The 17,526-nt window shown below is 36.7% G+C and overlaps 1 protein-coding gene across 3 annotated transcripts in view; it reads left to right on the top strand.

Moving 5' to 3' along the window:
* cv-c (RhoGTPase activating protein) overlaps nucleotides 1-17,526 on the top strand; it is a 350,754-nt gene that overhangs the window by 121,043 nt on the left and 212,185 nt on the right. For 2 of the 3 annotated variants that reach the window (XM_033347220.2, XM_076620241.1), the window contains 6 exons: nucleotides 1,296-2,888; nucleotides 3,403-3,577; nucleotides 4,367-4,606; nucleotides 5,476-5,715; nucleotides 6,696-6,889; nucleotides 15,678-15,720. In XM_033347220.2, the coding sequence (XP_033203111.2) occupies nucleotides 1,296-2,888; nucleotides 3,403-3,577; nucleotides 4,367-4,606; nucleotides 5,476-5,715; nucleotides 6,696-6,889; nucleotides 15,678-15,720 (2,485 nt within the window). The remainder of the gene's footprint in view (nucleotides 1-1,295; nucleotides 2,889-3,402; nucleotides 3,578-4,366; nucleotides 4,607-5,475; nucleotides 5,716-6,695; nucleotides 6,890-15,677; nucleotides 15,721-17,526) is intronic. The other variant, XM_033347221.2, reaches the window with a different exon arrangement.

The raw sequence follows: 17,526 nt of genomic DNA on the forward strand, positions 1-17,526 counted from the left end.
GTAAGGTCCTCGTTACAGCGTTTGCCGCCAGCTAGACACTATATCATCATTAACCGGGCAAGTTCTCCACCATGCCGCGTTATTATCTCTTACATAACCTTTTTAACTATTCGAAATCACTTCTATTACGGCTGGTACGGTGTCATGAAACCGAGGCAACACCGATCAGTAAACGCGTCCATAAGATTAGCAGGCGTCGAACGAGTAGAAAAGTCGAACAAGTGTCGTACAAACTGAACAGGTTTCTAAACCGGTGATCGAGGTTAATTGACCCTTGTCTACGGCGAAGATCAGCTCATAAATTAGAAGCATCACTTTCTATGGCCAGCCGTAAGCTAACGTCGGTTGAGAATAATGAGAAAAGAATAACATTCGTTCATTCGATTTTTCGTTCTACGACGTATATTAGGATCATCGAGGCTCGTGTCGTTACTGTCAGCAACATAACTACTTCATTATAAACCATTTTATACGCGTGTCGAACCGATTTCAACACTAGCTATTTCAAACGAATTAGTTCCATTTCTCGCGTTAAGATTTATCAGCGATGGTAGCCGATGAGATACCGACGCGTTGCAACTGGAAGTTTTCTTTGCTTTCAAGGATTAGAAATATGTACATTGCACAGAGTAGGAAACTGTATCTAGGTATATAGGCTGTTATTATCTCCTCGACGTTCAGCCTGCAATCTGTATTCGATTGTGATTTCGTTAGCTGACATTTCAGTTTGACGTTCTATGCGAGGCGCTGTTATTAAGTTGCAAGACGCACCGTTTCTCCGGATATTAATATTGATCTCTGACGGTTGCTGTAACATAATCGAGAGAAATGAGGCTCGAAGGAATTGTAATGCCAATGTCGATCTCATCAACTCTTCCTACGGCTATGTATATGCCGTACATGGTTTCCTTTCATTTAAATGTCGTTGTTTCTTCGCTGTTTTCGTGTCTGGCGATGATAAGTTCATCCTACTCGTTACCTAGCGAAGAGGTATAGTAACAGGGATATAACAATATTTAAAAATTAATAGAAAATGGTTTTTGGATGGTGGTTGAAAAGTTCAAAAAGTTATTCAAATCGCTTCAGCCATGCTGATTTATTCCAGAAAAGATTGTTTGTAAAATTGTGTCTAATGAAAATTGTAATATTTCTAAGAAATTCATCGATCTTAATTTCACCAATCTCATACTTCCAATTATCCATAAATATTTGAAAACAAACCTCCAAGGTTTTCTCCCACCAAACATCCGTTGCCCTTAACGTATCATTAACGTACTCTACTTTCTGTTCAACAGGAAGAGATTGGTGAAATCATCGAGTCAGCGCCGTCGACTCCCCTGATCATTACAGGCGAGCCGAAGTATCCCCCACAGACGGCGCCGGTGCAGGCAACGTGCTACGCGACGACCGATCTGTGCAACGTGAAATCGCTTCCCGCAAAAAGCTTCGCGTTCAGACGACAGAACTCCGCTGGCAGGACCAGCAACGCCGTCGAGGACATCGGCGAATGGTCGAACTTCAACACGATCATCGCGAACGAAATCAACGAGCTGACGAAAGAGCTGGAGCGGAAGAGGAACAAGGAAGAGTTGAGGATCGTGCAGTACAAGGAGCTGTTGAACGAGTTTGGCATATCGGACAGCGAGAGTTCCGTTGGAAGCTCGTGCGAGGCGAGCACCGATCGATCATCGTCTCGGCCGAACAAGGAGAACCGTGATCGACGAAATGGAAAGTTGTTCAGCGACGAGACAGCCTATCGCTTCCTGTTGAGCTCGGACTACAACGAGTCACAGGATCGGATCGTTTCCGCGGAGAACGATCGAAGAAAGAGCGGAAGCTTACCCGAAGATCTGCAACGCATCATCGTTGCACATAGATATCAACGAGGATATCATAGGGATGTCTTGAACACCGACTACGACCAGCCAAATAATTCATCATTTATGAGCTTCATGGAGGATCACGGGCAGATCGATCGAAATACTTCTAGTCTATCGTCGAAACTGGATCGCGGACGTGCGGTGGAGGAAGAGGAAGAAGATGATTCGCGCGCCAAGTACCTTGGAAACAGTTACGACCAACCAAAGAAACATGTAGAGATAAGTTCGAAGACCAATGAAGAAGTCGATGAAAAGAAAACAGTTGGACCTTCGCAGATCGGCTCGTACAATTTGCTCGGTATCGACATGGATAAAGACGAGTCGAGCGCGAAATTACCACCGAGACAGCGGTTGGACGCCCACAGAAAGACTAGCCTGCCGATGAATTTGGCGAACCAGAAACGGAGGAGAGTGCCGAGATTGGCTAGAATTCGGCGCAACGACGACCAAAACGCGATGGATCCCGACTATGACCTGGATGAGGATAAAATACATTTGCCTGGACCGAGGTCGTTGGACGGTAACGGGCCTAAATCGGCACCAGTCACGCCAACGGAGGAGAAAAAGTCCCCATTTTCGAAGTTTCTGTGGAAGAAACATGCGCCTGTTTTTCACGAGAATACAGAGGATGTTGTTCTCGTCAGAGTCTCCTCGTTACCTGATCAAGATTTTCTTCATATGGAGAACGACACGTTGCAGGGGAAGAATGGCCGAATCAATTGCAAAGGTCTTTCGAAGAAAAGAGCCGTTTCGCCGTTGACTTTACGTTCAGATATATCGGCGAAAAGATTGTCGGAGTCTGATAAGGATGTGAGACAAGTTAGTCCTGTAGATTTGAAAAAATTCTCGCTTTCGAGATCGAGAGGGAACGACGTAGGTGTTAGCTGCGATCTTCCGAAAGACGACCACGCTGGTTCAATAGGAAGCGTCGATAGTGGAAAGTTTGATCGAGTGGAGAATGTGGACGTGAAGAAAATATTGGATGAACAGAATTCTAGATCTGGTTCGGTGAGCATTTATGAATTTTTGTTTTCTTTTTTTGAAGATTCGTTTCTAATATCATGAGCTATAGTATGCGTCACATTTACTTTCCTTTTTATTCATAGAACTACGATATATCAATGGAACTATCAAACCTATCAGAATGATAGGTTTCGGAATTTTTGGTTTTAGGATTACCGCTAATATTAAAATAATATTTAAAATTGATATTATATACTTTTAATTATTTTATATACTTCAATATAGCATATATTATAGTTTAATAGATCTGATATTGGTTTTCACAAAAAAATTTTATATAATATTTTGGACGTAGTTAATTTTCAATAATTTTACCAGCAATGTTTGAGATATTAATAAATATAGACACGCGAAAGTGAAATTTTGAAAAATAAATGTTCAATGAGTCGGAATTAGATTTATTTGTTCGATGAGCACCGGTTGCAGAAAGTCGACGGTAGAACATTACAGGTAACAAGATCAAATCTGTGCTTCGAGTAACGAAGTGAAACACTTTCAGCTACCGATTTCTCTTCAATCCCTGTTATCGAAGATCCGAAATGGCTCTGGTTCATGCTGTCCGAACAGCCCACCGATGGATTCGCTTACTTGTGCCGACATGGCGACGCAAACTTCGCCAGCTATTTCGAGAAGTTCCAGCTTCACATGGGTCAGTGATTGTGACTCTCCACGAGGTAACTCTCACGTTTATTCGAGCGTTCTTCCTGCTTCGTCAAGTCGTTATTTGAACTTCTACTTCTGTCCGTATTTCACAACTAATAGCCAGTGCCAATAAAACACGATAACCTACGGAAGAAGTGAATTTATAGCATGTTCTTTTCTTATTTATTTATGGCTACTTTCAAGATTTCATTAACTAATGTTATATACGTATATCGTTGATAGCTAGAAGAGCGATGCAACTCAAGAAAGTGTATTTTTCAGGAAATGGATTTCAAATAGAAAGTATGAACTAGAAGAACATTGTTAATTATCATGCTTTATCATTTAGGAATGAGAAGATTTCTTTTCCTTTATAAATTATCTATTAGTATTTCAATTCTCAGATTTGAAGATCTCTAATAAAATATTGTTTATTCGTAGTTCATTAATTGAAATTGAATTAGAAATGAGTAAAGACAAATCACACATATAAATACGGTATATCTTATTTTTGACAAAACGAGCTGCAAGAAAATATAGTAAACTCTAAATAAAGCTTGAAATGGTATACAATCCTGTTGATTTACAATAGATACCAAATTCATCATAATTGTCCGTAATTACAACAATTGATTTCATAAACCCAGTAGAAACAAAAGTTAATCATGTAATTAGCCAGTTTTCATAGTGTTAACCTGTTAATCAGTTTTCATCCTCAACTACCAATCGTGCGTTCATTTCAATGGCAAAAATGTAAACATTAAGAAATGGATGTTCGCCCGATGGATTTATTATTCTGGTCTATAAATGAATGTTCGCAGCTGAATCGCAAATGGATTCGCAATCGTTGCAAGACGAGAGCACATTGGACCCTGGCTCGCCGCAAGACACCGTGGACGACGACAATAGATCGTCGTCGTCGTCGCAAGATCTTCTGCAGAGCATGGACGAGATTTCCTCCGGAAGCCTGTCGCCGGATACGACTGACAGAGCATCTCCGCTCGAGAGCGGCATCGGCACCGCCAGTCCTCCTAGAAGCACCGATCGACGGATAGTTAAGCGTAAGTCGATTATTGTTTCTCCAAATGAAATTATGTATTGCGTGCACTTTCCTCGAGAACGTCGTTCTTAGCTATTTAACCGTGCAATTTGAAATGTTTTATGGTTTTTGTGTGTTTCGTCAAAATTTGCATGAATTAATGCAATTAGTAGATTATGAATGTTTATGCATTTATGAGAAATTGTAAAATGTGAAGAAGTAAAGAATATATACAATATACGGAAATATATAAAATATCAAAGGTATAATAATCACTATAATTTTTCGTGAATAAAATCCTTTCTTACATTTCTTAGTTTTGTTCATAAAAACTTGAATTTGCATAAACATTCGCAATCTCATAATTCTAAAATATTGAGATAATAATAATTTGTAGTATTAAAAGCCTTGATACCGGGTTATATGGCAGGTTAATGTTACCATATAGTAAAGAAAGAATCAGTAGGAGGTTTTACATTAAGATTGGTTTTATTATTATTAACATGTTAATAAACTTACTTTGGTAAAACGGGACAAAAGCATACTCATCATAACGAAAGCTTATCTTCTTTTCAAATTTCAATCCTTCGTTCTCCCAAATATCCGAATCACAAATTAAGTTATCTTCAGATCATCAACACATCTTTCTATTCCAAAGTAAACTGACACTTCATATATAACAACTTAATATTTCATTTAAAATTCCAATGTGTTATATGTTTTCCTACATTCGTCTATGTCCATAAAAAGTTTCTACAAGTGTTTAAATACTTTGGTGGGCCACTATACATTAACTTATCCTCGGATAAACATATCTTCTATACTAATCCAAACACGCTCGAACACTCAAGGCTTCATTGCATCATCAAAGAGTCATCTTCTCGGTCACAGCCCCGTCCTCCAGCAAGTGTCACCGCAAAGAGACCTGGGAGAGGATCCGGCGGCGGCCATCGAAGTTGAACTCGAGGAACGACAAACATTCGCAGGACGTGTGGATCAAACGCGAGAGCGTACACACGCAGACGAAGGAAATCGACGACCAATATTCGCAGGACGCAGTGGACAGCAGCAGCGGACTCGACGACACCCTGCCGAGGATCAAACCGCCTCGGCCGACCAATTTGCCTCTGTGTGAGTTTCATTAACGTGCTATGACGCGTGGACGGCGCTAATCGCGCCTCTAAACACGTCGTGCATTCAACGGACATGCAAATTGCACGGTTCCAATGCCGCTCGTTTTCGAGGAGACAATATTCTGCAAAGTCAAACACCGCTTTTGTCCTGTCCGTTTGCGAAGCAATTAACCGAGCCGCAACGTTTAATCGAGGGAAAAATTCTTCGTCGAGCTGGGGAAAGGTTTCGATGGTAATCTACGTTCCCCTCCAGCGAATGCAAATAGAAAGAATCTGCGACTGTGGGTATTGCTGCGTGAGATGTAATGAAGGAATAGGGGTGGGGATCAGTTGTGTATACATATTGGTTAAGTAGGAAGGTTCTTTAATAAGTTTGTAGAAATGCTGTGTAATTATTCTATTATGTATTTCTGATTTTTATTGAAATGGCGATGAGTTTCTTGGCTCCAATCGTTGACTACAAGGATTGTTATAAAGTAAAAATTTATGTAATGTTTGTATATGTACAGTGAAAGCTAATTAAGAATCAAGAAGAATATAAATAATAGAATTGAGTATGAATAATGGAATAGAAAATGAAGAGAAAAGAAGATGTGTAGATTTCCATGAAGATAGAAAAAGGAAATAAAGAGACGTGTTACTGTAGTAATTAGTATACATATGTATAATACTTTCAGGAGGAATGATCAAGTCCATTTTCTTAAATATTACATATATCATCATCAATATTACATATATCGATGCACCATCAATGTATTAAAAATTCGCCTTGTTATTCATAATACTCATATTTCATAATACTCCAAGATCGTCTCATATTCCTGTAAGAACTAAAGCTTATTAACTGTTTTGTGATCAGTTTGATAAGTCCTTCTTCTGATTCTTTAAAGCGAACGATGTGTTTCACAGTAACTACGTTTCGAGCGTTCTGTGACAATTTTCATGAGTGAATAATTTGTTTAATATTTTATTTAACAGGTCTGTCCACTACAGCGAGTAGTTCGCTAAGCTCTGGAGAATTACTGGAAACACCTCCCAGAGCCCCGTCGTCCCCTTCCGCGGCGAGTCTTCAACTAAAACCGGAACCCCTAAGTGTGGAGATGGGCGGAAAGAGTAGCAGCGCACCCCTGTTGGAGAACAACGATGTGGAAAAGACGAACGGGAAGGTGCCGGTAGGTTCATAAATCATGTAAAGTATATATGTCACATGATATGTACCTAACTCTATCCCTCTGTTACCTAATTCTATCACCTCAAATTCGAATTTTTTTCATAAAAAATCTATCGAAGGAGATAATTTTAATCAAAATTTTACATAATTAGGGAAACAATTTCTCTTGTTCTATGAATAGAAAAAGTTTTGTAGTTAAAAATCTGTATTCAGGAAGTACATTCTCGTATTGATTGATTAATTTTAAAAGTATTTATAGATAGCTTTTTGGGATATGATGAACATGAAGCCCCATTGAAACGGAAAAGATACGTAGTTTGTTCAAATGACGTACGTTCCTCGTAGCCAATCGAACCGGCGCGCGATCGATCAACGCGAACATATCGATGATAAATAACAGCGTTCAGTCGGATAAACTGACAACTGTTCGTGCGAGACAGCAGCGTGTCCTGCTCGAGATATTCGTTTAAATATCGATAACAAGCTCAAACCACGAGTCCGTGAGTAGGAGAAGTAAAGTTCGGGGTTTTAACCGGGAAGAGTATCGTCCTAGCTTCAATAGGAAACATTAATCACGTGGCAGTAAAGCGTGTATGGCATTTGGCATCGAGATTACCAAGCTCAGATAGGTTGCTCGGACTGTTACTCCGTTCGGTGATCCGCGCTTATGGGTCACCATTAGTCTCTGCCCACGTGAAACGTGTACGTTGCGTGGCATTGACCATCGCGAACACGGTATTTGTATTTTACTCGCTGTTGTAGAACCGCGTGTGCAGCCCGTGTGGGCTGACGGAGGCCATCGTGAGATTGACACTTTGTTGGCACGATGAACCTTAATTTCCCTTTCATGACAGGTATCTCCACCTGCTACGGGACGAGGTAAGTCGAATATCTTGCAAATTAACCGATTCACCCTTGAATTGAATCAGCGAGGAAATCCGTGATCTTGCATCCATTCTCTCTTTACTTCTGTCGTTCTTTGCCTGGTCCATTTTGCTTTTATATGGATATACATTGTGTAACTTTGTTGTATTAGTTTCGACAAGAAAAATACAGGAAATTTGCACTTGAGATGTATTGTAACCTGTCGGTTATTCGATGGGAATAAAGATTGTAAAATGTCATTGTTTTTTTATTCTGCAAACGTCTTTCATATTTTTCTGGGAATAGCTGTTAGAATCGAGTTTTAAAGTGGTTAAAACAGGAATATACCAGAATATATTCAATGCAACAATTTTTAAGTGAAATAAAATGAAATATATATGACGTTAGGCAGAAGAAAGGTTACTTCTTTAGCTAGGTGAAAAATATAGCCGAGAGGATCAATGAGCAACGAAGTACGATTGATCCTAAGTGTGAAAAGAGTCTGTAGAAACTGCAACCGACTAATTAACTGTGAAAATGGTCGACGAAGAGTTTAAAATTAGCCAGCAGCTCCGGCAGCTATCGATCCCATTATTTTTGCTGCACGTTCTTCTTGTTTTCGAATGAAAATTGCATTCGTTTATTTAAGAGATATCCATGTTTAAAATTCTACACGTTCCGGTCATTTGCAATTTTAGTGAAAAATCAATAATACAATTCATACAAAATGTCAGATATTGTTCTCTCAAAGATAATATTACGCAAGATCTTGTAACTATCAGGACTTATAAAAGTTCTAAAAATTATCAAAAGTTGTGCGAAATAAATAATTATAAAATAATTTCAATAAATTACGACGAATTAATAAATTACAAGGATAGGAATTAAGTACGCTGTCGCAATTTACAAAAATATCAAATATCCAACAAATATAACAAAAGATAACAAAGAGGATAAAAGATATTTCTATTGGCATGATTAAAGATCGACCGATAATTTGGATATAAATTTTCCATGGATCAAATGTAAAAATAAAAGAACCACTGTACTATCAGTGATTCATCTATAATCGACGACTTATCCGAAAGATACATCGATGATCCGCGAAGTAGGTGGAGATACCCGCCGTGAGGAGAATTAAGCTCATCGGGCTTACGAAATATCAATTGTACAATCATTGTAGATACTTATTATCGTATGTACGTTACAGTATTAAAGAAAATTTGATCAATTATCGAGATATCGAATATCAGCAGCCCTGCTGCGAAACGAAATTTAAGACCTTTACCTAGATCTCCCTAAGATCTCTCTGTTAGAAAAGTTTTAATTTCACAACAAGCATTGATAGCATCAGTAGTCCTCGATAATCTTTCCATCTATAATGCTAATCTTGTTCGATGCCTTCCTGTTTTAATGCCCGTAGAGAACGTGCAGTTTCGAACTTGTAATTGTAATTTGCTTGACTTCTAGATTGAGAGCTACTTCATAGATTTTCTCGAATTGGAGATCTTCCGGTAACTTTTTAAATAAGAAGAATTTATGTTCTGTTATACGATGACCGTTATACAGATAGATAGTTTGATGTTCTTCGACATATTTCTAAATATCGGCAAAATGTGCTCATATCTGGTTTTACGAGGTTGAATATTAACAACGAAAAAGATTTAGTGGAAATATCCAAAGTTTATGCAATATTGCCCAAGATAAAGTTAATACGAATAGCTCTTAATTATTTCGTAATAACGTAATATCTTTTCCTGATAAAAGACATTTGAAATCCATCGTATCGAACAAAAATTGTACATCGTTGCTCTATGAAATATTCTTCGTCATGTGAAAGAAAAAGAGTGATTCAAACGTTCCTGCGTGTCCTAAGGGATGCAATAAATTCTCGTTCGTTGACGCTGTATGAGCAAATAGCGTGAGGTAGCTCTATATTTATCCGGTGGACCCTCTCTTTGATATCATCGGTCCCGTGTGGTTGCATCGCGATCGCGCAATAGTTTGTCGTGAAATCGTTTCACGACACCACAACGAGTCACATGCTTTGGGTTCGACTTCTTCTTTGAATATTTTCGCGTGCAACCGTGTATTGAATAATAGACGGACGTAATTTATGGAAACTTCAACGCGACCCGGTTGGTAGCGCTTTTAACCTCGTGGTGGATGTCCGGTGTACGTAAATTGTCCAAGGTCAGCCTCCATGCTTTGATGCTAAAAACGACCCTTCGCATCGATGCACAACCACAGCAGCCGATATTCTGTGTTTACCTCGGCCATTTTTTACCCCCTCCCCCCACTGCACGACAAAAAATAACATTCGAATTTTTAGCACAGAACGTGGAAGTTTCGTTTCCCACGAATGGTCCTGTTGATATTTTCCATGTATTTGAACAAGTAACATTTGTTTCTGCTCGATGCTGTATGTTCGAGAAAATAATACTTCTATTTGTTTCCATTGTAATAGAATTTGGTGCGCGTTTGTCAAAATTCTATCTTCTAGAGGAAGGATAGAAAATGTTATTTTGTATTATTTACTGTATTTTTATCTGCTTGAGGAAATATGAAAACAATATTTCTCACAATTCGTTAAAATTTATGAGTTTAAAGATAAAAATAATAAGTATAAATTTTCCGTGCTATACATCAAAATTCTAATTGTTTGAGGAAAAATATAAAATAGTATTTCGTACTATTTATTACGTTTTAGAAAGTTGACGAGCAATTTTGTAGCAACTTTAAATACACTGATACACATTGTGAAAGAAATTTTGTTTATTCCGCTTGCACGAGTGGAATAATAAATCATAACAACATACGAATTTACAACATTTTCTGTTTGTTCGTACGAGTTTTACTATCTTTCGATAGAAAAAAAAGATTGGATACAAAATTTGTATCCAGTTGAGCGTTATTTATTCAGAATTTATTGATCAGCTCGCGGCTCAATATATTCAGTGTCTATAAATCACGAATGTATCCCATTGTTACGTTATGGAGTACAAATTGTTAATCGGTTGGACTGGTTTAAAAATGGTATTTTAGTTGAAGTAATATTTTTGGTTTCTCGAGGAACAACATTATTTATAGTTCCAGTTCGTGATGCAGCTTTTAATAAATTTTAAGTTGCAAATACAACATTAAAATATATATCATTATTTTTACATGATTATTCAGATCCATGAGTTGTATGAGTTGCATTAATACGACAAACGTTCATTTTATGTCGTTAAAAAAATTCGAAAATTATATTTACTGCAATTCATGGCTAGGTGAAAGTGAAAATACCTTGAAGATAAGTGGCGATTATAATAAATGCATGAATATGATTATGAAATATAAAATTCAACAAAAGTTTTCACATAAGTGATTTGAGGATGTCTATATATTTATGGGTGATTTAAATTTACAATGCAAAAATATACTGCATACTCAAACATACGTGTTTAACCGTAACCGTATTTCACAGGAATTATAAAAATAATATTAATTTAGAAATTGCAAAATGTCCTAACGAAAACAAGATATTTCTAATTACAATTCCCAAACAGTAAATTCGTTAAAAAATTAACTTATATAAATTTTCTTTTTATTATTAGAACATAACTATTTTTTCACCCACTATGTGCATTTATGTTCAACATTTTTACACTAAATCTCGACTTGACGTAGAGACGTAAGATAGAAGAATTCTAGAGGAAGCTTTATCAAATAGTTTTCGGTAGAGTTCCGTTGGTGAATGCGTATTATCAATGAAGTGTCGATACACGAGGAGGTAGTTTGTGCACGAGTGAGCATCATTGCCTTGGTAAACATACATTTCACGATATACACACGTATGAAGGATCGGCATCTTGGTGGTAGCGAGTGATCAAAGCTAATGGAGCAGCGAGCCATGTCGGCGTATTAATCGGTTGGCATCTCTCATAGCTCTAATAACCATCGTGTGTGGGTTGTACGTGCAAAAGGCCCTTAGGTAGAAGAGAACTTCCGTCGGACAGCGAAAAAATCATTGCACCTGTGATGTAGCTGACAAGCTTTCAAGTTGACCAGAAAGTACGATAGCTAATCTTACTTTCTACTTTGACACATGACGGTCCTAACCGTAAATTAATGTGACTCATTAGTAGAATATTAATTACGGATCTCTTAGAATATATTTGCATTTCAAGCTACATAGAAAGGAGACCACGATTCACATTAATTGAAAATCGTATATCCTTCTTATCCTGTCACAGTTTTCGAGTTTTTATATCCCCACTTCACTTTTATTTTAATAAACAAGAAGATTCTTAATGTTTTAAGAAATATAATAATTTCAATTTTGCTGTTAGAATGTTTTATTCGACACCAGATGCACACAAATGTTCGCACGATCTAACATCGCGCAATTAGATAAGTGGTTTTCACAATTTTATCTAGCCCCATACAACTACGCGATGGATCAGGCAGAAACAGAAACAAATATTTATCGAGAAAAACCGGTATCGATTTTACGATTTCGTTCGAGGTTGAAGTTAAGAAACAGAGACGAACTTTAACGTCTACCAGATACTTTTTTCCACTGTATGCTATGGATCGATGTTCGCAGTACGGTAAAATAGGACGAAGAAGAAAAACGTGTTAACAAAAACCTGGAACAGGAAATAAATTTCCTTGATCAGAGAATTTTATCGGAATTCTTTTTCGAAGTTATGCAGCTCGTAAAGAAAGAAACGCACCGCCTATTGGCTATTGTTCGAGAAGTATTTGCAACGCTGCTCCCGTTTCTTTTTCCTTTTCATAAATACAGCCGCAACATGTCGAAATTTACAATCCGAATGCGATTAACAGTCCAGTTTATCGTTTCGTATTTTGCGGTGAAGGACAATTAATTTCGTCACATTCGAGCCATGTTGTGCAGACATCTTAAACCTTGATTTTTCAATATGCAAACACGAATGCAACTGTAATTCGCTCGTAAGGTCTACACACTGTTTTAACCGGAAACTAATGGCATTACGTCTACGCTGGTGATTTTGATATAGCATGGCTGAAGTTTCCATTGATTTTAATGCGATATAATATTAGATGCAATATGGCGATAAACGGCGATGCAATATGCAATAAATACGAGTAAATACCAGAGAAATTTGCTACATTCGATATCTCTTTAAAACTTAGTTTTATCGGCATGTTGGAATTATGTTATAATTGTGAGCAAACTCAGTGGTATTTTCTGTATCAGATTACCTTTCTGCACTGTTTCTTTTGATTTTCAATATATTATTATGAATATACATATATACAAAATTATTATGTATAATTATTATAATAACAGTATAAAATATTTTGGAGATCTGTATAAATGTAAAAAATTATTTTAAGATTGAAGCAACCAAACGAAACAGTTTTGGAGTCTCATTTTCTATTCACAGATTGTTCACTGTATCACTTCCCTCAATAGGTATGCTGTTGCGACACAAATTATTTTCTAATATAACACTCTACACGATACCACGCAGTCTCTATATTTTCCTCAAAATCTAATTCTCAACGCTTACGTGGTTCCCTCTTGTCACGACTAATAACATTCATCCCTGTGAAAAGGGAGCGCTCTTTCGCATCGGTTCTCTGTTTTCCTATGTGTGTGCCTTGAGGTTCCAAGTAAAATTAAACTTCTTGAATTCATACAGGTCTACAGCGTTGCATGAATAAAATTCAGTCTGACGGTATCTCATTCTTAAGTCTTAAATTCAATATCAACACATGATTTCTCCAGCTTTTCCATGAAAAAATGTCGCCTTCCTCTACGTTGCCTTTTTTATGAAATTATCTGTACACCACGCTAATCGATGAAGGCTTCGCAGCAGTATGGCGTGGATAAGGTCATGGCCGTTCGTTTGTTCTGATGCTCTGTATCGGACCGGCTCGATATCTTGCATGTATGTAGGTCATGGTTTGACCTCTTCGCTTCGCTCGTTTCCCCATTGCTAAGCCTGTGTACGATTTTTCCCTTCTTTCCCTTCTAAAACACGCCCCCGCGAGTGACTGTTTCATCGCCGACAAAACATGATAATAATGGCCGCCTACGTGAATTTCGACGACGCCAATTAATAGGCAACGCGGTGGAACGATTTAAATGCAATTTGAGACTCGCAATCATCGGCCATCAACCAATGCTAATTTTGTATGGAAAATTTTACGCGGCATTACCAGGGCCAGTGATTCAATTAAAAACTCGGGCAAATCTGTCTGTGGACATTTTGTTGCTAAAACTCTCGCAAAATGCCATCCTCGTCGATTTACTGTCGACGGATTAATTGAATTTTAATTTGGTCCAGGTTTTTTTTTATTAAGCTTCATTCAGATTGGCCAGGTTGATTGGATTCAAACATTTTGAAGTCTCTTGATCAATATGAAATTGTTATTTATTTGAACTTGTTATTTAAAATGTCCTTTTGTATTTTAATGATCGTTATCATTAGTCAAATTGCATTTCGTTAAAAGATAGTGCTTTTGCTAAATTTATAGTATTTAAGATTTAAACAGAAACCTTGCAATGCTAATTACCTGAATTCGTCTTCAGTTTCAATTAAACCAGCTTGGAATTGTTTTATTAACATTACAGTTATTTTACATAAATCGAAATATTCCTTCGAATATCTAGCGAAGCTAAGATTCATTTGATTAGGACTTGAACCATAGAACATATTTTGAACATATATTATGTACGTACAATATAAAGTACAAGCCAACAAAAACACATGGTTCCAATTTAAAAAATCCAATGGACTTGGTTTATTTTTTCAGAATGGATTTCATGAACTGTGGATTTGCGTGAATGAACAAGCTTGAATTTAAGTTACTATTTTAAATAAATAGAATAGTCTGGACAAAGTTTTATGGATCGTTCCTTTTTGCTACCACCTGACGTAGGGACGTTAGTGGCGTCGTTGGTAGCACACAACAGGACGACGCGACGGATCCATCAATCTTTCGGCGCAATTTTGTATTTAGGTAAATGCATCTGTCGATGCAGGCGAGGTCAGGCGTCGTCGTTTATAGCATGTTCGAATCAATGATAGCGCGACAAGGAAAGGAACCTACCAATTTTAGGGGTGACGTACAATTCCCGGAGTTTGTGGTTTTGCTTCATTGTGCGTTGTTGTACAAATTGATCTTGAAATGATGAAAATTGCAAATTTTGATTGCAATATTGTTTGAGCTGATTGAAATACTTTTACCTTCAAACTGGAAACTAAATTGAGGCGAATGTTTGAGTTTTCTTATTTTCCATATTTTTGATACATGTTACGTGGAATATTTTTATTAAATTGTTCTTGTAGTTGGTTTTACTATTCTTGTAATATATTTTTCTATGAATATGTAGATCTTATGAAATGTTCTTTTTTCCCATACTTTTGTATGAATGCCCAATGTTAGAACATTCGTTTCAGAAAGAAATGAATATTGAGCATTATGCAATTACATACGGAACGAAATAATAAGTTGCACAAGTTGAAATTACAATACGTAAAGAATGGCATAAAACTTTGGCTGAACGGTGCATTAGTGGTGAGAATGAAAAGTAACATAAAAATTATCATTCGAATAAGAAGGAATGTACACATCCAACGTTATGCGCATCTATGTCATTTCTCGCAAAAAATAGGAAACGAAAAGGAGAATATATTATGAAAGAAAAAGTCCCATCACTGTAATTTTTCGAAAGCATTTTCTTGCATTGAAATGTGATTTTCCTGTGTTGTGTTGAAATTGAAATTCGAGAACATTATGCTTATAAAATAAATGTAATTGAGATCAAATGTTTAAAGCTCTAAACAGGATAAACTTTTCAAAGCATTACTTGGAAATTTTATGTCATCTTATATGATCACGACGTTCTACGTGGAACGTAATCGGATTTTTTCGTTTGATTACAGAGTTTACAACAGCCACGCTCACAGTCGGAACGTCAATTGTCAGGTGAGTTTTCAACGAACAAGGTACACAATTCTTTGCAATGAAGTTAGATTCCGCTTTAGCTTTGTAGTTTCCTTTAACTATTTCTGAATTAGTTGAACTTTTGACAGAACTTTTAATCTGTTTTATTGCCTTCTTTTTTGCTGTGACAACGAGCGATTCCAGTTATTTTAGTCGCTATTGTGCTAGAGAGCCAACTTATTTTTCCAAAATTCCTAAAACTCTTTATATATATATTTACGAGTTTCAATAAGAACTTAAATAAAGACTGGACTACTTTCATTATAGCTTGACATGTTTTAAATGTACGTTATACTACATATGAATGCTCCGAGGCTTACTAAATAGCAAAAGAAGATCACTAAATTGCACTAAATTTTTATCGTTATCGTAATTTAACATATCTATACATTGCTTCCACTTCGTTTAACTTTCTTTCATTGGAATATAAAATATGTAAAGATACAGTATCTGACCACACATGTGTCCATTATTTTCGTCAAAGTTTCAAAATCTTCTCAATACTTTTCTTTAACATTTGATGAATAAGAAATAGTAATCTTCTTTTGAACATAATAATTAGATTTTGAATTAAGATTCACAAAGAGATTAAAAAGATTTAAATTCTACTTTTTACTGAATTATTAAATTTTAACTTGTTAGAAATTCAATAGCAAAAGAATTGCACGTTAACTAATTAAAATTACACAACAAAACACGTCATATCGAAATTTTACATACACGAAAGGTAAGTTATTCGTAACCACGTTTCATTCGTAAGAAGCTTTCCGTAGCAGGGTCACTGCAATATCAGTAATATGTCCTGCGTTGAGAGACTGTCTTGTACAACCCTTCCTGTTCGGATCCTTTTCCTCCGTATTCTATTTCCGTCAAGCTTCCTCTCCACTCGCCGAGTGATTTATTCGATCGAAGTCCGAGCAATTTGTCGCCACTGGCGCGACACCGAGAATGAAAGTAGCTCGTACACGTCCGCGAAACTCGCGCTCGAGAGTGCAGGTTAATTCTTAATTTCAACCTTGGGTCAGCACACCTCCCACCGGAAGCCTTAATCACGACTTGACTTGAAGTCGCTCCTCGAGAAAGCAATTAGCGCTGCCCCGCGAACTCGTCGATAATTAATTAAACTTTCGCGATCGATTCCTCCGCTGTTCTTTGGACGCCTGTGCACCGCTTGTAAGCGCGGCTTGACACGCGATCTGTTCGACCCTTTCAAGACGGAACGTTGTTCGTTTAAACAATGAATATAATAACGGTTACAATGGTTATAATGGATTCCGATTTGTAGAAAATGTTGAGCGTGATTTTTAAAATGAAATACATAGTTTCTTTACGATTGATATATTAATTCTTTGCAATGGAATCATATACAGAATGTTATATACTTATAAGAATGATTTTTAAAATAGAATTCATTTATTTTTTACGATGGAGCCATAAGTATCAAGAGTATTCATAAATAATAATAAGAAAAAAACAAAATGTTATATAAATGTTAATTAATTTTCAATTGGTATCGGGTCAGTGATAGATGATTATAAGAATTTAAGTTATAGTATTTAATTTTAAAGTGTAAGTATAATTTTATTTGATCACGTGTATCGTGCTAAATAAAATTGCTATTAATGGGTTTCATCGTTTCAAACATACTTAGAACACGAAGTAAAACTAAATGCTTTAAAATTAGTTCAGTGATATAGCATTAATTGAGGATTGAGAATTAATTAGAATATAAGGCAGTAAGGAATTAGTTCTTCGTTCTATAAACTATATTAAAAATGAGATATTTAT

Source organism: Bombus vancouverensis, chromosome 7 (genome assembly GCF_051014615.1).
Source record: "Bombus vancouverensis nearcticus chromosome 7, iyBomVanc1_principal, whole genome shotgun sequence".
NCBI classification, from domain to species: Eukaryota; Metazoa; Arthropoda; class Insecta; order Hymenoptera; family Apidae; genus Bombus; species Bombus vancouverensis.